The sequence below is a fragment of the Centruroides vittatus genome, unplaced genomic scaffold (genome assembly GCF_030686945.1).
Source record: "Centruroides vittatus isolate TY-2023 unplaced genomic scaffold, ASM3068694v2 contig_165, whole genome shotgun sequence".
Classification (NCBI taxonomy): Eukaryota; Metazoa; Arthropoda; class Arachnida; order Scorpiones; family Buthidae; genus Centruroides; species Centruroides vittatus.
The window spans coordinates 946,946-972,295 of record NW_027121000.1 but is presented as its reverse complement, the minus strand read 5'-3'; the positions used below and the strand labels follow the sequence as shown (position 1 = coordinate 972,295).

Here is a 25,350-nt window from a genome sequence, read left to right as displayed (position 1 = left end):
TGCTTTCATCTGGTGATGATAGAGTCAGTGTGTCGTCAGTTCCAATTGATTTAGAAACTTTGTTCATTTGTTTGTCATCATCATCCACTGACGATTTTGTATTTTCTTTTATAACCGGACTCGATGTTGGATTCTCAGAGTCGTCATTTCTTTTGGTACAACTCTGGATATAATTTTTTTAACGCGCCAGCTTGTTTTTGCCTTTCGGCTTCCTTTTCCAGCCTTCTTTTTTGTACTGGTAACCAGACAGTTTTCTTTGACCGTTAGACATTCTGGAAGAGGCACGCACATTACTCAAATTAAAAAATGTAAACTATAAAATAATAATTAAAAAAAAAATAAAGATTTACCCTTGTTCTAAACGAGCTAAAACCGTAATTAACATAACTTCAAAATTATATTCTGTCAATGGACATAAAAAATATCTATGGCTTACACAATATTTTTCGTATCCCGTGAACGTAAAGAAAGTTTAGTGTTTTTATATATGTATTTTATAACAACAAATATTTCAACAAACCATAGTCATTAAAAACAATTTTATATTTCTTGATTTTGATTCTTGATTTTTATTCAGTTCAATTAATCAAATATATTATTATAAAACGCGTTTTATAGAAGCAATGAACTTAATAAATGTCTTATATTATTGATTCAAATAATTATTTTCATAAAACAAAAATATAAATAATTATACTTATAGAATACATTCAAATTTAATAAACAGTCTTTTTGGATAAATTAAATATTTATTTTATTTCAAACGCTTTCGTTGTTTCGATTAGATAATCGATTTACGATAATCTAGTATCTATCAAACTAAACAACAGTTTAATTATACACGTACTGTACAGTACTTATCTTTAAAAATTAAGAAATCGCACTTTTATGAACTTCCACTTGTTATCACTACCGACGTAATAGCGAGAATAATGCTATTGTGTAATGAAACCTCTCCTTTATAATTAGAGGAAGTATAAGCGAGTCTATGCATGTTCAAACACAAGCTGAAGCGGCACTCTGCTCGCGTGCTAATGCTATTCTGTTCAGAGAAGTATACGCGTGTTCAAACAAGTTCGAGCATCGTCCTTTACAAATTCTGCGTTAATTTTTCAATAGTAGTGTAAATATTTTTAGCTTTTAGACATAAACAATATAAATACGATATGCGCTGTAAATTTTTAGAGAACGAAAAAATCGATACGTGAAATTTTCTATTGATTGAGTATTTAACACATCAATATTTTTCTCACACTCACAGCCAAAATGGCGCCCCAGACAAATGTCCAGGTTGCCCGCCTCCAGAGCAGGCCCTGTTACTAGCAACCCAATATTCTTTAGAACAAAAGTCAAGAGCAAAAATTGTCTTCTAACATAACCACGTTGTCCATCTACAGCGGTTTTTTTTTATCTAATAAGGTTAAAAGGCGCAATAAATCTAGTCTTGAGCGAAGTGTCCTGTTGAAAAGCATCTCACTTGGTGTTTTACCAGTAGAACAGTGAGGGGTAATACGGTAGGAAGTTAGAAATCGTAGAAGAGATGTCATTAAATCATTTTCACGAATTAATTTTTTCATAAAAGACTTAAAGGTGTCGGTAAACCTTCAACTGCCCCATTAGTTGCAGGATGGTACTGTGGAGAAAACGTCTGACAAATTCCATTCTGTGCTAAAAACATTCTGAATTCACGAGATGTGAATTGAGGGCCATTATCAGAGTGAACATGTAACGAGAGGCCATGTCGACTAAACCAAGACCCAAGTGCCAGAATAGTAGCCAAAGAATCTGTAGATGGCATTATTTGAATTTCAGGATATTTAGTTCTTGCATCGATACTTATTAAAAACATTTTTTTAAGCAATGGACCAGCGAAGTCGATGTGTAATCTACTCCAAGGCTCTTCTGAAATTGGCCACCTTAAAGTATTAGTAGAGGGATTTAGATGGAATGACTGACATAAGATACAGTCTTTCACTGTGCGTTCCAGATCACTATCAATGCCTGGCCACCAAACAATTGATCTGGCTAACATTTTAGATTTAACGATACCTTGATGTCCAAAATGTAATTCAATGAGAACATTTCTGCGAAATTTTTCAGGAACGAATATTCTATCTTTTTTTTTTTTTTTTTTTTTTTTTTTTTTAAACGTTTGCATTATTAATTTAATAATTTCTCAGAGTTATAAGGTGTCTGAGTAGTAAAATTTTAATACTCTGAGCATTTATTCAAGTATTCAAGAATATTCTATCACCCATAAATATTAAGTTTCCTTCTAGATAAAAGGAATCCCTGAATTTAAGAAATGGTTTGACATGTGCATTTATCTGGCACCAATTATTCTTCATACACATACGCAAAGCAATGAAAAGTTTATCTGTACGAGATGCTTCCATAAAAGCACTATTGGTAAAAGGAAGAGAGTCAAACTGTAAATAAATAATGAACTTGGAAGCGAGTTACTAAAATCTATAAATGAATAATTACTAGTATTTCTGGAAAGGCCATTGGCTATGATATTAGTTGCAGAGGAAACGTACTTGATTGTATTATTATAATCATTCAATATGATGCTCCATCTTTGTAGTCTAGTAGCTACTATCTCGTTCTGTCCTCTCTTATCACCGAAAATTGAAGTAAAGGCTTATGGTGTGTTTCTAAAATAAAACGGCGACCAATAAGGTATTGTAGAAATCTCTTGATACCAAATATAATGGATAATGCCTCTTTCTCTGTTTGAGAATATCGAAGTTGAACAAGCGTAAGTAGAGAATTGGAAAATGTGATAGGACGTTTTACATTCTCGATAATGTGAAAAAGAACAGCGCCGACACCAAATTAAGAAGCATCTGTAGCCAAGTATAATTGTTTATTAGGACCATAATGTATAAGAAGTTTGACTTGTTTTAAGGAGTTTTTACACTTTAGAAAGCAGATTAATGTTCTTTTTTCCCGGATCCAAGAGCATCTTTTATGTAAAGGTTTGTAAAGGGAGTGTAAGTAAGTAAACAGTTTAGGTACAAAATTACGTAAAAATTTATGATAATAATTCAAATTTTGTGGGTCCTTGATACTAGCGGCCCAGGGTTTAAGCCCTATTAATCTTTATGTAGATCTGCCCTGTACACAATACATGTATGCTGACTGGGTACCGCAAGCTTTCGATACAATCTGGCCGTGTTAAACGCTGGTGAATCCTGGAGAGTTGGCAAACCTATTCCAATTATCAGCTATGATCTGATGGCCGAGCAGGTAAGGCAGTGGTTTTCAACTGGATTGGCACGAAATATATTAGAAAAATATATTGCTGAGCAATGCCATAACACTTTATAACACGTATTACTAAAAATGCGAAAAAAAAACAAAATAACCACATTGAAAACGAATAGGGATACTGCAATAAAAAAATTACCAAGTTGGAGTGCCATTATTAGAAAAAGATTGAAAAATTCTGGATTTCAAGACATTTCAAAACATTTTCAAGAACAGCAAATTAAGATAGAACAGTTTTCAACCTTAATTCATATAATTTCTTTAGGGTTGTATAGTAATAAGCACTTTATATGAAAATTGCCATTCTGATAAAATTTTATTAAACTAAATATAATTGTTCTGACCATTGTAAATCATAATACAGAACGATAAAATGTTGATGTTTTGTTATGGTAATTTTCGATTTATATACCTTGAGTAATATACTCATATAAACATACTCATCACATTTTTAAAAAATAACCAAAATATACTTTAAAGTTTTTATATAATCAAACAATGTACAGATTAAAAATACAGTATTTAATTAATAAACAGTTAATACAAATACATGAATTGGCCTTTGGGCTAAATCTAAAAGTACGTGAAAGAATGAGACAATTTCAGAGATTGATCTTTTGCGAAATGATTTACTGAAGAAAAAATCCTCGATTGTTCATTTAAGTTGAATTTTTAAACTAAACTGCTAATGCCTATTTCATTTAACAGACAAACAGTAGAATCTTTTTGTTCACAAAGAATTTTTTGGGGATGGCTTCAGTCTCCAAGCCCACAACAAAGCATCCATCCTATCCATCTATGATAAGGCAGCCATCCTATGCCCACAGGTGGGAAAAGTTAGAAAAAACGTATTACTTTCAATTTTGACCACTAGGGAATGAAAGTGCTTGGCAACTTTAAAAATACTACCTCTTCTACACATCTTGGCTTAGCGTAATAACACTGAGAAGGCCAGATTTTTGTTCTCATACTAAAATATATAATTCAAATATGAATTGATAGGTTGTCATGAATATTCAAAGCCTTAATTTCTAAAAGAGCAGTTACAATTTATATTAAGGATCATTCATTCATTGCAACTGCCATTAGTCTCAAATTCCTTCCAAAAATTATCTGTTTTAGCTGATATCCCAATCCAATTAGGAAGAAAAGTTTCGTTAAATGGCAATTGTTCGATTAAAAACGACGAATTCGGAGCTATGAATTCATCAAAATAAATCGTTTCGCCACCAGCTAAATAAGCGCACCAAAACCCAAACGAACCGTAAGTCATAATTGTATGATTACACTGAGACATAAGAGCCATATCGTGGGCGGGATTGGTCGGCTCCGCTGCCACGAACACGTTAGGCCAAGTACCTAATTTTCTTTTGCACCATCCTCTATCGTCGCTTACGACCACAAAAATCACTCTGCTGTACTTCAGTTGAAAGTATTCTATGGCTTGCTTGAAGTACATCATGTTTACTTGTCTTCCGTAATAGTTTTGTAACCACTTACAGTAATCGGTTCGCCTGACGTGTACCCCCACAAACGTAACATCTGAACGTGTAACATTTTTTAAAGAATGAAGATATGTTTGAGCGTAAGATATAATACTTTCCTTAAATTGAAATTCTTTTCTAATTTCATCTCTAATATGATCAAAAAACGTAAATGAATTTGGGTATTCGTAACCAGTAAGTATATTTTTATCTTTTGGAATGTGGGCATCTTTCGGACGAAAATACGGTCCTAGAGGATATTCTCTTCTGTTTTGTTTTGAAAGTTCTGAAATCTCTGCTGCTGTCACTTTAAAATATCTTCGAACGGTATCCATATTACATTTTGGCGCATAAGGAGTACGTTTATTCATTTTCGACAAACCCAATAATGAGGCGTAAGTAAACATTTGGTTTCCTAGTCTACCATAGTTGCAAGCGATGGTTAAAAATGATGGATCTTGAATTGGATCTACAAATAAAAAAGCATTAAAAGGTAAGGAATTGAAATAGCAGTCAAACATCGATAAAGCATTATTGCAATCCAACACAACTTAATTTTCTAATATAGAGATGATTATTGATTTTGAGGCATTTACGCTTTACGATGAAAATCTCTGTTTAACACATTGTTCCGGGTTTGTAGCAGAACATTCTAAAGAGTTTCGTAAAACTGATTTTTATAACGAGTCTATTTTTTTAAAAAAACTTTAACAGTTAGACATAAAAAATCGGCAAGATTCGACAATTATTTGTACGGTTTATATCTATCATATGAAAAACAAATTTTATGCAATTACAATCAGAGTTTCGTTTTCTTGGAGTTTAATATTCTTTAAACTCTTTCTTGATTGTATTTAAATAAATACTCAGTAATATAAATTTAAATGTATAGAAATTAATTAAAATGATAATATTATTGATAATAAGTTAGTATTGAATAAATAAATATAATCATATTATATATAAATTTTTTAAATATATTTAAAACTAATCTAATTGTACTGTACGTACTATAATATGTAACTAATACAGATAGTGTTACAATTTTATTATGTTTTTAGTTAATTTAATTAAATTAAGTTGTTTTTAAAGTAAGTTACCTCATTGTTGTAAAATTTATTCTTAAAGTTTGTTGATATATAATAATTTACATTGAGGTGAGATGAGTTTATAATAATAATTTTAAAAAACGTATATAATCAGAGTTTCATTTTATAAATTTAATATCTTTAATTAGAGTTTATCAGTAAAATAAATATTATTTCAAAGAAATTATGGTTTAGTATAAACCATATAGTAATTCAAAGTTTAATGAGTTGGTTTTATCACACAGCATAAACTTGATTGAAGAAAGACCATTTTGTAACATTATTATTATCATTATTGCTACTGTACAGTTTGAGTTAAATTCTTATAATATATCTTTTACTTTCATTTTATTTTAGTAACTAAATTTTTTTAATTTTAAAAACATAAGTTTTATTTCAATTCAATTACAATATAAATTTTAAAAATTATATGTTTTATAGATTTCACATTAACAGTTTGATAAAATGGATGAAATAATTGAAAATAATCGTGATATTATATCAAAAATAGGAAGACGAGACAACATTTGGTATATTAATGAACATTCTATATGGTCAGTAAAAAATAGTTATGTATGAAATCTTTTCTTATTAAATATATCAATAAAATAATACTAATCGTAATTTTTATTCATATAAAATTACAGAATGAGATGCTAATAGATTTTGAAGCATTTCAACTTATCCAGTGTTGGCCATAAAAACATTACACAGTCCTATAGAAGCTGTAATAGACATTTATATATGTTCTGTTTAAAAGTATCAATTATCAGCGAAAGATCAATAGCGAGTCGTTTTGCTACCAAAAAAAAAAAAAAAAAAAAAATTTATGGATTAAATTTTATAAACGAAAATCATCGATATAACTAGTTGAATTGAACATAGTAATTTACAAAAATTATTAAATTATTTCACAACGTATAACGAATTTTTATTTAAAGGTGAACGGATAAAAATTTTTATTTTTTTAAAAACTGGAACTATAATTATTTAGACATCGAATTTCTTCGGTGTCAAAGATCAGATAATATTTAAAAAATTGTTATTGCCACAAATATTTTAAAAAGCATTGTTCTCTTCGCGATATTTAATAAGAAAGTAAAAATATGGTTAGGGTAAAGCAAAAGGTATCCAGCTAAAAAAAGGTCTTAAACTAAATATTAACGAATAGACATAGACATATTTAGATGTTATTTGACACGCTGAATCGATTGGTATTAAAAAAAATTACTTACGATCAACCGTTTAAAAGTTACGAACGATTTTTTATTTCCGGCTACTTGCTTCGTTTAAGAACAACTTTATTAAGAAATACGCAGGAACTCATCGATATTAACAAAACGAATTATTTTAATTCACCATAATACATTCCATATACGAGAGAAAGCGACATTAAAAATGCTAAAATGGTGTCGTTAGCCCGCGAACGCACGTACACACGACAGCCATTAGGAACAACTGACGCAGGGAAATTTTCCCTGACCGGTGGGGAACATGTCGAGCGTGACGTCACTTCCACAATTCCCTACACACACGTGTGCGGTAACAAAAATACTTGACACGAAAATATAATTTTTATATATTAAAACAAAAGTAAAAATTTACTAACAAGTTTAGTTTTCCACGTGTTTGTAACAACATTAACGTCTTTAGCTCTTTATCCCAGATATCCGGCTGCTCTGTACTCTACCATCAGAAGTTAACGAAAAGGTCTCCAGCTATAATTGCGTTTTATACGCATTCTTTCCTCACTGTTTCTCGTCTAGGGGTTTAAACAGTGTGCATATAGTATGAAATGTAATATAAATGTATTCCATCATTAACGTCTTACTACGCCATAGCTGGATAAAACGTGTAATTTTTCTTAGAGTACAATATATGGAATATACTTTTATTAATTAATATATTTTATAATGTCAAATATGATGATTATAAAGAAGATAAAAGTATAGATGAAATCTATAAAATAAGAGACCAAAGAGGAACAAATAGCAATTCCTAAAGAGCTTATTCCTTTTAGAGTTATAGTTTAATTGTATTCATAATTATAAAAAAGTAGATAACTTTTGCAATTTAGGATTATAATTTAGAATTTCATAATGGATGCAGAGTCAATATTTCAGGGTTTAACTTTTTTTACTTTTAGTAAAAATTTTAATGATGATAACTGTATAGAAATATGTTTTAAACTTGGTTTAGTGCCAGATTTCCATGACTCTACCTTACTTATACCATGTCCAAAATGTGATGGTAATATGAGAATTGCTAAGCATCAATCATTCAAATGTGGTTACAGATTCTTTTGTAATAATAGAATAGATGGGATAAAATGTAATAATAGAATTTCAGTTTTAGAAAACACTTGGTTTTCGGGGACAAAATTAACTGTGTTAGAAGTATTAAAAGTAACTTTTTGTTTTATTTGTCGATTACCCGTTTCACAGGCTGCACTACATACGAACATTTCTAAACCTACAGCTGTAGATTGGTACAGTTTCTGTAGGGAAGTGTGTGTAATAACGATGATGAATAACTTAGAAAATAAAAAAATTGCAGGTAAAGGTTTGACAGTAGAAGTTGACGAAGCACATTTATGCACTAGGAAGTACAACAGAGGCAGGAGTTTAATATCCGAACAAGATTGGATTTTTGGAGGAATATGCAGGCAAAGTAGGGAAAGCTTTTTAGTTAGAGTTGCAGATAGGAAGGAAAACACACTTATGCCTCTCCTTTTAAAATATGTGGATGAGCAGTCCGTAATTATTACAGATAGTGCTAGAGTGTATCAGGGTCTAAAAAAGTATGGGTTTATGGAACATTACACCGTTTGCCACAAAAAGTATTTTGTCCACCCTAAAAACAAAGATGTTCATACCAACACAATGGAACGTCACTGGCGATCTGTTAAGAGTAATGTCAGTAGTTATGAGTCTGAAATGGTGGATCAGTATTTAGGAACATTTTTATATTTTGAGAGGTATTTTAAAAATGAAAAAGGGGAATTTATCAATAATTTTGGATTTAGATTTAAAACATTCCTACATCATATTAAACAAATATATCCAGGAATGGTAAAGGCAAAAAGGCAATTGCCGTCATTAGAATATAAACCTGCCTGTAAGATTAAAAAATTAAATGTATATAATTTTGGGGAATGTAAAAGTAATGTAGTTGCTAAGAAAAAACTAAAAAATAAGGTTTATCCTAATAAAAATATAGAAAGTAATATAGTTTATAATAAAAATCAAGAAAGTAGTACAGAAAACAATGAATTAAAAACTGATGCAAAAAATATTTTAGAAGAATTACTATGTACTAGTACTTTAACTGTATCAGCAAGTCTCGAAAAATATAATGATAAAATTACCTGTATGATAAAATTACTTCGAAATGCTAAGATTAGTGCTTTTGATAAGGTGAAATATAAAAATAGATTATCCCAGTTATAAGATACTGCACCCTTTATTTTTAATGAATTTCATCCTGTTTCCGTTTTAGGTGACGGTGATTGTTTTTATTCTTCCGTGTCAGTTCTTCTGTTCGGCGATAATACTTTTGTTGAATTAATAAGATTATGCACCCTTTATTATTTCATTAAATATAAAAGCAGCATGCATTTACTGATTGAAAAAAATCAAATGCAGGTAACTTTGGATCATATGGCCCGCGGAATAAGTGTTAGCAATAGACTTTTTAATATGGCAAAACAGCATTATCCATCGATTTCGCACACAGATATTTGGGCTAATTCTATATCTATTTATAGTTGCGCAATAGCATTAGGTCGACCAATTTACATATATTTAGATATGAGGTCTAGTAAAGGTATGTTTTTAAATACAGTAAATAATTCAGAAGAACTTTCTGAAACTTTTAGAGGCGGTTTTCTGCAGTTGGCGAATGATGCATTTGCAGAGCATACACCAGTTAGAGTAGTATTATATCAACAGCATTATAGTCCCATTCTTTCAGTAGTTAATAACCCACACGAATTTAAGCCCACAAACAGAACTTTTCCCTCTTTAGCATTAGAACAGATGGATTTATTCTGATAGGTTATATAGTTTAGTAAATATAATAAAATAATAAGCTGCTTTACTGGAGTTCACTTTATTAACAAGTTTCTCTAAAACAGTGGCGTGCCGTGACATTTGATGATAGGGAAGCTGGTTTCTGTAAGAAGCCGACTTTCAGGGGCAATCAATTAATTGCGCGTCAGGGCCCGTTCGTATTCGTTTGTTCGATAAGCCAGTAAAAACCGTATACTTCTTTAAATGTATTTTTAATAGATTATCCGACGTACTTAATAAATAAGAAAGTTCAATATAATTACCTCCGTTATTAGATTCAATAAATTTCCTACGCCCTCTAAATGCCAATTCTCGCTTTGAGAAAAAACATAAAACATTTATTAATTTAGATATATCTATTAATCGTAATTATCTCGTTATAATTTTCAATATTTATTTTATATTGTCTACCAATGTTAAATTCTATTCTATTTTGATTTCCAAATTGCTTCACTTTTACGAAAGAATCGTCATTCGTCATAAATTTTATCGTCAAAATGTCGAAATTTTTTGTCGACGTATTTATATTTAATTTAGGCATCGGTCTTTCTCTTTTAATAATGTTTTCTTTTTCATTATATGGTCTCGAGCCAAAACTTTTTTAAAATAAATTTTTGAATCACTAGCCACGATATAAGGGCTAAAATTAAAATTATCAGAAAAACTTACTTGGTAAAACAAAATGTGTGACGAATATACATACCTAGTACAAAAAATTCTTCAATTGTACGAATATACTTTTAAAGAAACTTATAATTAAATATAACTTTGTGAAGAAACGTACATAAAAATAACAAAATATTCTTTACTTTTTAAATCTTAAAACAATCCACTTAGTGAAATACTGTAGCTCCCTACGAGTGGCTAATGAATGGATCGGAGACGGTCCAGGTAGGTGTGTCCGTGCCAAATCCGAGGGTGCCGATACCGGTCGATGTCAAATGCCTGTTTTGTCGCGTCACTAGTATATATCAAAGAACGCGACGGGTTGTTGTAGATTTTAAACGTTTCTCACCATAGCTGTAAAAATCTAAATATGTTAAACTTAACAGATTGTCCGTCGTTCGTTTTCTAACTAATTCGTTTTAGGATCGAGTGTTCACGGAAATTTCCAAAATTTACAACTTTTCGGTCACTCTCATTGAACTGGAGAAATTTCTGTCTTTATTACATCTAATATTACGAAGAGATCAGACCCCACTGTACTCGGCAAGAAATTGGTTCGGTTAAGCTTCCGTTTAAGTAAACTTTCGGCTCTTTCATCGGGGTTTTATTTATGTTTCTAATTCTCTAATCGCTTAATTATTTAACTATTTCTTAAATAGAAATAAGTCGAAACCGGTTACTTTGTACTCGAATATCTGTAGTCTTGGGAAAGAAGTGGAAAGAAATTTTTATGACAACCGATACATAAATCGTAAATTTAAGGAAAAGAAATTCTAGAGCTTTTTTTGTACCATTGTACGTCTCATTCATTAAATTTGGTTGTAAATGATGCTGCCAAAGTAACAGTTAATTTTTTAACACTGTACTAGAATTGTACACGTTTTTTCTGCATCCCCTTACAGATGGGACATACTAAATCGTAATATCACCGGTTTAACATCGAAATCCGTAAGTAATATAAGATGGGAGAGCAGAATAAACGCGGAATAAATGTATCAAATATTTTAATGGATTTTTTTAAAACTCCTGTCAACTATACAGAACTATCATAAAAACATGCCAGTAAATTCCTATCGGTTGGGTTAAGTTATAAATCTAGTCTTCGGTGGGTAACCTTTTTTATAACGTGGGCCAGAATAAATTTTACGTTTTTTTTCCGCGGGCCGTAGTAGTTAATTGACGCTTTCTTGTGACTCGTAATTTTTTTAGTCTGCAAATATGAAATAAATAAATAAAAAGTTAATTACTACATTTATTTCTCTTATCGTTTTCAAAAATTACAAAGAATTGGAAAAATAACTATTAATTAGTTATTTTTCCAATTTAATAATCTATTAAAGATCTCGCGGGCCGGATAGAAACTTTTCGCCAGCCGTAGCTGGCCCGCGGGCCGGGGTTGAACACTGTAAGGAACTGAGTCCGAACGTTATTTTTATTTTATTATTATTTTTCCGTTTTATTATCTTTTGTTTGGGGTTTATGTTTATTTAGGACGAAGGTTCCCCACCACTCTCTTGTTAGTAATGAAAAATGAAGATAAAACAACTCACGGAGAAATAAGCGCCATAGGAAACATCTTGCGCACTTGCGCTGCCCGGCGGAAGTAACAGTCCGCAGAAAAAAAGTGGGGGGGAGTCTCCACAATTACTAGTAGAGAAATACTTGATAAACCGTCTTAAACATCCCAGAAAATTATGATAAATATTTTGTAAACGGTTTATAAGCTTTGTCGGAAACCTAAAGCTGCCAGAACAAAGTTAATGTTAGCAACTAAGTATGTAAATAAGGGGAGTAACCCAGCTCAAGTGTGACGTCACCTCACAGTATAAAACCCGTACGTTAACCGAAGAGGAGAGGTGATTTCCAAACCGAGGTGAATTCCAAATCGAGGCGACGTTGAGAGCGAGGTAGATTCGAAAGCGAAGTATTTTCTGATAGAAGTCCAGATTGATAATTGGACGATCCAAGGTGTTAAAGAGGAGTTCGATTGACGATTTGACGATATCGAAAGGATTGAGGAAATAGTTTCTTCGTATAGTGAGGTGACGGATAGACGTTTAATTAGTAAGAGATTTTGTTCATAGTTTCTAAGTATTTGATTGTCGAATTTCAAAGGGGAAATTATTATTAAGTTAAGCTAAGTACTAAGTTTATTGTCGGGTTGACTTGTTGATTTTCGTTAATAAATTTTGTTTGGAATTATTGATATTTGTACGTAGTACGTTCTAGTTGCTAATTAAATATATTTGAACTTTTGATTTGACTTGATATTTATCGTTGTTATTACTAATTTTTCGGTGCACGCTTAAAAGCCCAGGCCTGGCAAACTAATCTCGAATCCGCGTAAAGTACCCGTTAGGTTAACGGACGTTTTACCGACCGTAATTATAGTCGGTTTCCTAAGATACTAAAAAAAAAAAAAAAAATAGTACTTTACAACACGCCGTTGATCTAGTCTGCTCATGATTCACATAATCGGGCGAGGGTGGCCGAATATCTAGCAGGCGAAGTGGCCGAATATCTATTGCAGAACATTTACTATATTTAGTGGAGTCCTCATCATATTGCATTTATTCAAATATTATCAAGTTTTGTATTGTAGATAAAATAAGAATATTTATTTATTTCTTCTTAGACAACTTTAAGTCAATAATTTTATCTTTTATTTAGTGTGATATTTTTGTAACAAAATTCTCACTAGAGCGCGTCGAAATTCTCAATGTAGATCTCGCAACTTTCTCGTAAACATTAAGAGTTTTTCATTGAATTTGTTAAACATTTTTTGAAGATGTATAGATAATCATTTGCTGAAATTACAACAAATGAAATAAAATGAAATTACTGAAAATTATTAGATATATCAATATGTACACTTTTACAGAAATAATAAAATGTAACATGATTATTTAATGAAAGAAAATATTGATGTGTAAAATTTTGGTTCTGACTTAGATTTTTAATAATAAAATATCAGAGTTTAAGAACTTTGTAGTATTCTGTCAGAACTAGAAGTTGTAATTATCTGTTAAACTAATGACATCTGATTACGAACCAGAAAGACTGAAAATGTTTATGGTAAATAAGTTTTCATTTGAAAGTTTTTATGGTTTTTTTTTGTATATTATGTGCAGCCTGCACTTAAATTTATTAATACATTACAATAAACTATGAAAGGTAGATTTTAACTTATTTAACCAAGTTATTTCTAACTCTAGGTGATTCAAAATTATGAAGTATGCAATAGAGCCGAGTTAATGATTAACTGATTTATCAGTTGCTGAATGGATAACAACACTGACCACCGGCAGCCGTTTCTGGACAATTAGATAACATACTGTCTAATTGTGATACGAATTAAATCAAAATATAAAAAATGACAGTAGAATTAACAATGTAGAAGAATAGAAACTGTTCTCAAATCAAACGGTATGAATAAGTAAAGAATTAATAAAAAGTACGTGGCCGGCGTTAATTACATTTAGTAAATATAAAATATAATTACGACATACAAAGATAAAAAAAAAACTTTGCTTTTGTCTTTCCTTATCGCCGTTCACTCCATATTATGAATGTGGCGATAACACCAGATGACGCTGTTACCTGATTTTACATTTGTTCTGCGGAGGCTGTAGCCTCAAAGGAAAGGTCGTCTCCGAGATTATGTGAATCGTCTAAGGACTGCCGATGGAGTGAACGGCGATAAGGAAAGACAAAAGCAAAGTTTTTTTATCTTTGTATGTCGTAATTATATTTACTAAAGGTATGAATAAGTATAAAAGATTATAGTAATCGAATTGTGTAGAATTTGTTAGTTTTGAACTAACCTTGCTTATTTCTGCTTTGTTATAGACTATTTGTTATAGAAAATGCAGGACACTGGTCCAGCATTTTCTATAACAAATAGTCTTCAAAACACAGATCAATTATAACCGGAACGAAAAATAACATTCATATTTTCACAAGATGTGAATTTTCGAAGAGATGCAATTATAAAATATTTATCTCATTTTTATTGTCAACATTATGCTCTACTCAGTGAAAGAAAGTATTTACACGTTTCCTGATAGCAACTATCGCTCACTGACAACTCAGTCACATTAATAAAAAAAAAAGGAGCAGAACGTTGGCATGCCTCGAACGCAAAAATTTTCGTAATATATTAACCTAAGTTTACTACATTGCTCATAATAAATTTTACGAATTCTATAAAATCATTAGAACAAAATCACTCATACATAACGTAATACTATTTTTGTACTTTATAATTGTCACTTCTTTTTAATGTTAGTAGTACAGAGCAGCCAGCATCTAGGGTAAAAGCGTTCGTCGCTGTATAAGTGAGATAGAAAAGGCGTAGGAAGGCTTTAACTGACGAGTGTGTACTATATGCACACTGTTTAAACCCCTAGACGAGAAACAGTGAGGAAAGAATGCGTATAAAACGCAATTATAGCTGGATACCTTTTGCTTTACTTGTGATGGTCGTAGTACAGAGCAGCCAGCATCTAGGGTAAAAGCGTTCGTCGCTGTATAAGTGAGATATAAAAGGCGTAGGAAGGCTTTAACGACGAGTGTGTACTATATGCACACTGTTTAAACCCCTAGACGAGAAACAGTGAGGAAAGAATGAGTATAAAACGCAATTATAGCTGGAGACCTTTTCGTTAACTTCTGATGGTAGAGTACAGAGCAGCCGGATATCTGGGATAAAGAGCTAAAGACGTTAGTTTTCACACGTGTTTGTAACAACATTAAACTTGTTAGTAAATTTTTACTTTTGTTTTGACACTAAAATATAATTTTTTATCGTGTCAAGTATTTTTGTTACCGCACACGTGTGTGTAGGGAATTGTGGAAGTGACGTCACGCTCGACATGTTCCCCACCGGTCAGGGAAAATTTCCCTGCGTCAGTTGTCCCTAATGGCTGTCGTGTGTACGTGCGTTCGCGGGCTAACGACACCATTTTAGCATTTTTAATGTCGCTTTCTCTCGTAGATGGAATGTATTATGGTGAATTAAAGTAATTCGTTTTGTTAATATCGATGAGTTCCTGCGTATTTCTTAATAAAGTTGTTCTTAAACGAAGCAAGTAGCCGGAAATAAAAAATCGTTCGTAACTTTTAAACGGTTGATCGTAAGTAATTTTTTTTAATACCAATCGATTCAGCGTGTCAAATAACATCTAAATATGTCTATGTCTATTCGTTAATATTTAGTTTAAGACCTTTTTTTAGCTGGATACCTTTTGCTTTACCCTAACCAAAAATATAATTTAAATAATTATTTCTTCTTTGAAACCGCGTTTTCGTAATTGTCGGACTATGAACTCCAAAGCTGAGTTTAATTAAACACTTGGCTTTATTTCCATCTTTATTTAGTTGATACGTGCCATTTGCACGTTTCGGGCGTAGAGCCCCTCATCAGTCAACATTAACATATTTTCACTATGCATACAATGTTGACTGATGAGGGGCTCTACGCCCGAAACGTGCAAATGGCACGTATCAACTAAATAAAGATGGAAATAAATAAAGCCAAGTGTTTAATTAAACTCAAATAGTTCAAAAAATAGGTAATTTAAATAATTATTATAATCTTGTTTTATTGTTATTATAATATTTTAAGTTGTCGCGTTTTAATTTTCTCGGATATTAAAACATGTAATAATTAATACAGAAACTTTGCCTTATTGTTAAAATAAAATTAATTTAATTAGGATTTTTAATTAGAAAATTAATTTTGTGATCAAAGCTTCCCAAACCACTACTACTCACGTGATGTGGATAGCATATCATCGGTAATATAACGCCATCAAAAAAGGGGAAACGACGGGCATCCCCTCATCTTTTCCTTCACATATTGTGAGATTTATAACAATTTAGAATAAAAAAATTATCAATTAATTGTTTCTCTAAATTATTTTAAATCGATATTACTAAAAATTTGGAAAGGGGGTCCCTAAAATTGGAAAAATAGGCGAAATTCCTTTACACCTTTACTTGATAGATAAACGATTTTGGTGTCACATTTACATACACGCCTTCTCTTCGAGATGTCGGTCTAAAGGGCGTTGGGCGCCGTCTGATAGCTAACAGTTGTCTTTTTAAAAAAAAAAAAAATACAACCAGACAAAACAAAAAATGATATAAAATAAACAGAGTTTAAAATACAGAAGAAACATTTTCTAACTGATTAATTAAAGTAAATACATTGTTAGCAAAAGGATTAAAATAAAGTAATTAAAACTAAAATTATACAGATAATGTAGTATATAAATAACAATTTATATATATATATATATATATATATATATATATCACATTAATAATAAAAATTTGGGGAGGAAATGGTGGACTTCACAGTATATTAGCTGAAACCTAAAAAGAGGATGCCACAAGAATAGAATAGAAATTTGAATTCAAAGATTTGAGAGCATAATAATATAAGTAAGTTAAAAGCAAATTGCTTACCTTGTTTATAACGAGTTACTTTATCATTAATATTTTTCGTAATTCTGGAATCATTTTTTATAATAATGAATGTAATTGGCGAAGTTTGTACGAGTAATTCTTTAGTAGAAATTACATTAAATGTACGGAATTTTTTCGATATTTTCCGTTCTTTTAGAGAAATCGAAAAATATATGTAAACACAGCAAGCGAGAGAAATAATACAAATGATTACAAGAGGAAAACATTTGCTACATTTCAACTCCTTGAACATATTTAAATTAATTTAATTAAAAATCTACTAATGTGAGGTAGATAATAAGGACTTATCACACCGATGATAATAAGCGCAAACTCCATTTATTTACCGTATATTTCCGCAGATAAGACGTCTTATAACTATCGTCTATCGTCATAAAAAAAAGTCCCCGAAATCCGAGGGACCGATACAAAAAAAAAAAAAAAAATTAGATTGAAATTTATATAAATTAAAACCATTATAAAAAACGGACAAACCGTAATTATCTGTTAAGACTTCATTGGAACGACACGGGACAAGGGCAAAAAGCAATTTATCCGGGTTGCAGTTATTACAGTTCGAGGCATAGTTATCCATCACTCCGATGCATCGCGTGTTAGGCACACACGTAATGGGCAAAATTTAGGCTAGTTATGTAGACCAAATCTACAGGTTTCTCGTGGAAAAATCCAATCTTTATATGGATAATTCGATTCTAGACAGAACTAGTTTATTCTTAAACTAGCAGGTAGGCCCGGCGTTGCTCGGGCAAAAGTAACGATAGCGAAGATTAAGATTATTACGTTATAGTCAAGCTTACCCGTTTTCACAGAATGCAAGAATTGGGTCTCCCTGTTTCCAGACTAATTAGAGAATTTTTAGATGGGTCTAAAAATATGTTTGATTTCCCGCAAAAACGAAAAAAACTGCATCTGCGTCTTGCACGTCGCTTTCTCTTAACAATTCCATTGTTACGTAACACTTCCATTGTTGATGGAAGTGTTAAGCCTTAATCCTGTCCCTCTCCCCCGTGGGGAGGAATTTCGAAAAGCCCCTTCTTAGTGTGCGTTCTCGTGACGTACCATAAGTGTGTACCAAATTTCAACTTTCAACTCCTAATCGTTTGGGCTCTGTGCTGATTATTATTATTATTATTATTAACTCATCTCGATTACATATATAGATATGCAACGTTCTCGACCAAAGCGGGGAAGACCACCAACGAATCGTGCCAAACCGGAAATTAAGAAGAACCAACCTTCTTCGTCAAATTCCAGGATGATAATGGACTTTAACTTCAGCTCCGAAAAAACTTTCATGAAGAATCCATAAACGATGTGAATCCTAGCCTGAATTCATCGCAAATAAGTGCATATAATCCCTCAGGTGAGCCAACCAATTTCGACCAAACTCCGTTTAATAAACCGGATACCGGATAACCTATCAGACACCTTTACTACAGTGTTATGGAACAAAGTATCGGATTTGATTAATACCTCTAATCAGAGGCGGCTTAAGGCGTGGGCCACCGCCTACGGCCTCGCGCCTCGAAGGTTTATGCATTACTTAAAAGCCGTGAACGCAACAAAATATTTTACTTGTCATAAAACGATAAATATATTGACATACCAAATTTGTTTTTATTTAGTCTAGCAACATTTGCTGTCGATGCGTTGCTATCGTGAGTGTGAGATAAGCAGAGGATCAGGGATTATCCTCGCTGACCACTTACACTGCCCGGGTTGGCAAAACCCGATCTCGTTGTCGTTTCGGATGGCTAGGAGGGCAAGAAAAAAAGTGAGTGGGGAGGTGCGTCGGTAAGTCGACAGGCGTCTTTGATTGACAGGAGACAGGTTAACAAATAAAACATTTATTGATTAACTAGATTACTACAATATGGTTACAAGGCTATTCTACTATATACTATGAGAGTAAATGCGGTTAACATACGCCTGAATGCAACTATATGCAAGTTACAGATTCTAACTAAGACGGCTATGCGTTAAGCCTAACGCCGTTGCAGGGGAGAGAGTTTACAAAGGTCCTAACAAAATACCTCTTGGTGTGAGATTGAACAATATAATTCGATGTATGGCGGTCGCTGACGATGTGGAAGAGTTTCTCGTAAGTCCTCTCCAACGGGACTTCGTTCCTGGGCATGGAGACGGACACAAGTACAATAATAACTTCCTATGCGAGCGCGCAAAGTTCCGGTTGCGCGAGCTTTTATAGAGTTAGAGTGGGAAGCAGTCGGTTGTTGACGATGACTTGCGAATTCTTGACAGCCAAGTGTCAACTTTCCCACCTAACTGTTGATAGTTACGGAGACCTCTGCTCCGTTTCTCCGCAAGGAATTTTTTTCTATTGGTGATTGTTTACAAAATTCTTGAACAAAGAAATGAAAGTTTTCTTTCATTTACACAAATTTTCCCGCTAAAATCCGCGGTCTCTCACGGGAATCCCCCGCCAGTCAGAGCTGGGGATTTCCCATTCTGTTTGTTTACGTTACTTTCACGCTTCTCAACGGCTAGAAAGCCAATCGAAGTATCGCCCGCAGTCTTGCGCCATACGTATGTGATATTATAGAAGTTGAGAGTATTCAGCCCAAAACGTGAACGGCTGACGGCGGAGCGTCGCCATCTAATGGCGGTAATTCTAGCCGGTCGATAATGGCGTTGGCTTCGTCTAGGACGGTGAGTAGAAGATCGGTTAAACTTCATTTTTTTTTCGGAGTTAAAACTATGACTAATTTTATTAAAATGACGATTATTTAAGCATTTATGAATAAAATTGTAAATAAACAGACGATTTAATCTAAAAATTATTTAATATTTTTTAATGTAATATGAAGTGACCACGGAAACACTAAGGCTGTGTTCCCTTTATTTAAGCTGTGTGCACTTTATTTTCGCACAGTAAGCATTTAATTAAAATTATATTTGTAGTCTAGTGATGAGGTATTACTCTTGTTGGATCAGTATGAAAGTGATGAAGCCATTTTATTAGGCCTATATCATATCATTAAAGATCTACCTGTGACAAAAGCAAGAATGAATTTAAATAAAATGACTGATTCTGATCGCTTGTTTTATTTTCGGTAAGTGATATATTTATAAATTAAAGTAAATACTTAAAAAAGGAATAAAATTAAAAATTTTATAAGTATTAACAGATTTTCAAGAGACGATTTGTTTCATCTGCATTCTGCTTTACGCCTTCCATCTGTAATCATTTGTGAAAATGGATCACGCTCACTTGGAATTGATGCATTGTGTATTTTATTACGAAGATTAGTTTATCCTAATAGACTCGATGATATTTCTGTTTTGTCGGGGAGATCAAAAAATGAACTTTCACGATTTGCGCATGAAACACTAAATATCATTTACAATAGCCATTCCAAATTGTTATTGAATATCGACGAAATAAAACTAACAAGAGAAAAATTAAAATTATTTAGCCAAGTAATAACAGCAAAAGGTGCTCCTTTGACAAATTGTTGGGGGGTTCGTAGATGGAACGACACGTCCTATTTGTCAACCAAAAACACATTAAAGGGACCACCCTTTGATGTGTTTTTGGTCGACGATGGCCATGGTATTCGGGTATTCGATGGCCATAAACTTATACATTGTTTGAAATTCCAATCGGTGGTTACACCCGATGGCATGATTGCTAATTTATTTGGACCAATAGAAGGAAGACATCGTGACAGTGGAATGTTAAGAGAATCTAATTTGTTAGAGCATTTGGCTGCAATTCCTTGTTCTGAGAACGGGAGGAAATTTGTTTTATATGGAGATTCTGGTTATCCTTTGCGTCAACACCTCATTACACCATTCCGAAGTGCTTAACACCCGAGCAAGAAGTATTTAATTCCAGGATGAGTTCAGTAAGAGAGTGTGTGGAATGGGTATTTGGGAAAATAATTCAAGTATTTGCTTTTCTAGATTTAAAAAAAATTTGAAATTGTATCTTCAGCCTGTTGGTAAACTGTCTATTGTTGGTGCACTACTTACAAACTGTCACACATGCTTATACAGTAGTGCAACATCAGATTATTTTAATTGTTTCTCCCTGAAATTGGACAAATACTTAGAATGTAATCAATAAATAAATAGAGAATTTTTTCAATTTTTATTCAAAGTTTTCAAAAGTATTTCTAATAACGTTTCTCTTTCTTTTCTCTGTAAATCAAATTTTTCTAAAAACACTCTTCTTTCCTTTCTATCCTGCTTCAGTCTTGCTTCTCTCTCTTTTCTCTCTAAATCAAATTTTGCTTTTTCCAAATCTAATTTCTTTTGTTCCAGTTTCAGCCGTTCTTTATTTAAATCTTCTTGTCTTAAATCTTATTTAAGTCTTCTTGTTTCAACTGATGCTCTTGGTCTTTCTTGCTTTGTATGAGACAAGAAAGTTTTGTTTTCTTTTTTTTGTGACATTGATATCTTCATCTAAAAATAATTAGAAATGTATAATTATTATACGATTCTTGTAATAATTATAATATAAAGAATTTTTAAGTTTTTATATTTATCAGATGGAAACTCAGGAGGAGATGATACTCTTAAAGATGTCCTTGCTGCATCCCTGACTCGCTGCCCAGCAATGGCTTGTGGTGGTGATTTCTCAGATGTTATCTGGACCTCATATTTTAACTTTTATTTCTTGTAGAAGTTGATTACGTTCTGTAAATTCCTCTTCTGTTCCAGATTTTCGCAAACTGGCTTGATCATTCTGAAAAGAAAACTATGATAAGCTATTTTATGAACACAGCTATAAAAATTTTATCGACTCTTTGCATCACTTGCTAAAAAATTGAATAATTAAATAATTTCTGGATTAAAATCGTCTGTTTCTTTACAATGTTATTCGTAAATGCTTAAATAATCGTTATTTTAATAAAATAGGTCATAATTTTAACCCCAAACACAAAAAAATTGAAAAAGTTTAATTTTCTACTCGCCATTCTAGAAGAAGCGAACGCCATTATCGACCGTCTAGAATTGCCAGATGGCGGCGCTCGGACCGTCTGCCGTTCACGTTTTGCGCTGATATGTGCGCCGCAACCTCTCTATTTTATATTTCTAAAAATAGGGTAGGTTCTACAGTCTGTTACAAAATTATAAGAACACCATAAATTTTGCTTTTTAAAAATTTATTATGAAACTATTACTGAAAATATTAATTATTTTTATCATTATTTTAATTATTTTACATTTCATAAAGCAGCCTATTTTTCACAAATATTCATTTTTTATATGTTCAACGTATATCATGTTTAACATCCAGGAATGAGAGAGAAGTTTTGAAGCTTATAAATAAAAAAACATGTCAACAAGGCAAGCTGCTGCTGAAATACCAATAGATGTATCCAGCGCCGGATAAAGGGGCGGGCAAGCCGGGCGACTGCCCGGGGCGCCAAATTTTGAGGCGCCGATATAAAAATAAAATATTTTTTTACATTCATTATTTTTTTAGATTTTATAAATTAAAATTGATCATTTTTCATGAGACATCGACTTTTTTAGCAAGCAATAAATTGTTTTTTCTGTAATAATACCAAATAAAGGTCACAACGCTAATTATTTTATTATTGTCAACAGATATAAATAATATTACAATTATTCAAAGAAAACTATTTGTATAGTCAGAATTCATAATAACTCAAAAAAAAATTAATAGACAAAAACAAAAATTTACTAATTAAAATAATGAAACCTAAGAATTTTTATGGCTTTTATCACACAACATTGATGCAGACAAATGCTTTTTAATCTCTAAAAAGTTTATTTTTATTTATTTTGAAAAGATAATTTGTAATCAGTATCACGTATCACAACAATCTACTCAAAAAATGGACGAGATCAAATTTATAAATTACAAATATCAACAAAATTATGAATAGTCAAAGTGACACTGGCGCCTGTCATACGCCTTAATGGTTAAATAACTTTGTCTTTCTGTAAACTTTGCATTAACAACACTTGCCGTGCTTTAAATAAATAAATTTTTTACAGTTCTTTATTGTGTAATTTTGATTTTTTGCCTTTTTTTACTTTTTTTTAATTTGCAGTAAATTTGTATATTCTTGTATGAAAGGGCGCCAAATTTTGTTTTGCCCGGGGCGCATCAAAACCCTAGAACCGGCCCTGGATGTATCTCATGCAACTGTGTGGAGAACTTTAAAAAACTATGACAATGTAAAATATTTAAAAATGAAGTTGAAACCACCTTTAACTGCCAAACGCATATCAATGCATTTAAATTGGCTAAAGACAAGATGGGATGGGCTGAAAAATGGCAAGAAATAATGTTTAGTGATGAGAAGTTTAATTTATATTGCCCTGATGGGTTTTCATATTATTGGCATGATTTAAGAAGAGAAAGAGTTAAAATAAGCCAGCGACAAAGGGTTGGGTCTGTAATGATTTGGGGTAGTTTTGGAGGTAAATTGGTTGGATGGGAAGATAAAACTAATTTAGTATTTGTTGACAAAAATATGATTACGTTTGGTGCATTAATTGGAAGGCATAAATGGTAGTTTCAACAAGACAATGCTCCCATTCATGTCTCAATGTCAACAAAAAATCGGTTTAAAACGGAATAGATTCTGGTTCAAGCCATTTTGGTGTTTTTCCAGTCCCTGGATAGCCAATTGTTTTGCAAAAATTTGGAATCTTTTTCCAGGTTTCTTTATATATAAACAAACAGATGTATGAGTCAGATAGTGCCAAATGCCATACATTCCAGTTGCCGTACATTCCAGGCAAAGAGTGCGCCAAATGAACGACAAAAGACCACCACAATAAATATTGCCAAATTTGCTTTTAAATATTCCTTCATAGGTTGAATACTTATTGCCACATTTACTACATCTTAGAAAACAAGATTTTCTATCACTTCGATAATAGAATTTACATGTATTGGCACACGAGTAGCACACTGACTGAGTTCGTTGTATTCCTAATTTTAAAGGAAATTTCAAGGCATTATCAATATCATGTTCCAAACCTAATCTCAAATATTCACTTTCTATTAGCTGATAGAATTTACGGGTGGTACAACCTAACCAAAATTTCATCCGAACTTAATACTGTGACAATTAGTTTTGTAGAATTATCAAAAAACTAAAAAAACAGTTAAAAATTAACAAAAAATTTTGATTATATTTAAATCAAATTCTCAAATATTATCGTTTAAGAAAAATATATTTACCTATTTGACTTTCTTGGAAAAAATATTGTAAAAAAAAAAACACTCAAATACAGATACTCCTCACTTTACGACCTATCTGCTTAACTCGCACTTACGACCAATCGAGTTTCGACCTGCAATTCGGGGAATTCCCTTTCTCAGCTTGAGTGTCGATCAGTGGCGAATGGTGACATGCGCACTAAGCGTACTATAATAGGCTTGCGCGTACTATTATAGTCTTATAGTACTATAATAGTCTTTTTATGAATAAATTTGAAATTTGTTGCATAATTTGTATAATTTTACAACGATCCTATATTCCCGGCGCAAGCTCCTCGCTTATCGACCAATTCGCTTAACGACGTAGTCGTCGGAACGGAACTCGGTCGTAAAGTGAGGAGTACCTGTATTCCACTGCACATACAACGCAACACTGTCAGTATCGTCTAACTACTGGTCAATTTGCATATTTCCATGATAAACTTTCATCTACAACGTCAAATCTTGCAAATTTGAATATTCGTTCACAATTACATTTCACATCACGTTGAACATACTTTCATATTTCGTCACACTATTAGAGTACCTAGATATCAGAGTAGCGACACACGAGTCATCGCCGCCATGTTCTGTCGACTGTCATCACGTGGTCTATGGGTTTACATTAAGAAATAACGAATTTTTTAGTTTAATAAAGCATTTTTACGAATAAAATGCTTTATTAAACTAAAAAAAATCGTCATTTCTTAATGTAAACCCATAGACCACGTGATGACAGTCGACAGAACATGGCGGCGATGACTCGTGTGTCGCTACTCTGATATCTAGGTACTCTACACAATATTATCAGCTAGCTCCCTCTATCATCAGTACCGCGCGTGTCTGTTTCGAGATTACCGGATGCGCCGCCATCTTGGAGCCTAAGGTAACATTAACCCGGTTTATAAATGGCTTAATTGTCCTGGTCCAGAACTAATATTTTGTCTTGAAAAGTAATGGTAGATCTTCTGATTTTGCAGCGGTTCCATCTGGAACCAGTGAAATATTCAGACAACAAAACTGTTGATACATTTTTTTGTTTTACCAATTATTATCCTGGTCCATCA

At 32.3% G+C, this 25,350-nt stretch overlaps 1 protein-coding gene and 1 long non-coding RNA gene across 3 annotated transcripts in view; one reads left to right on the top strand and one right to left on the bottom strand.

Moving 5' to 3' along the window:
- Positions 1-3,908: 3,908 nt before the first annotated feature.
- The window catches only part of LOC136968885 (galactoside alpha-(1,2)-fucosyltransferase 2-like), a 32,984-nt gene continuing 11,542 nt past the window's right edge, over positions 3,909-25,350 (bottom strand). Inside the window, exon 3 of one of the 2 annotated variants that reach the window (XR_010879715.1) lies at positions 3,909-3,965. Coding sequence is in view for 1 of the 2 variants with exons in the window: in XM_067262943.1 (XP_067119044.1) it covers positions 4,340-5,226 (887 nt within the window). In the remaining variant the exon portion in view is untranslated. Of the gene's footprint in view, positions 3,966-4,125; positions 5,227-25,350 lie in introns of those variants that run through there. The other variant, XM_067262943.1, reaches the window with a different exon arrangement.
- LOC136968908 (uncharacterized) lies at positions 13,916-14,413 on the top strand. The gene is made up of 2 exons (XR_010879722.1): positions 13,916-14,007; positions 14,361-14,413. It is a non-coding gene; the product is annotated as an uncharacterized lncRNA (long non-coding RNA).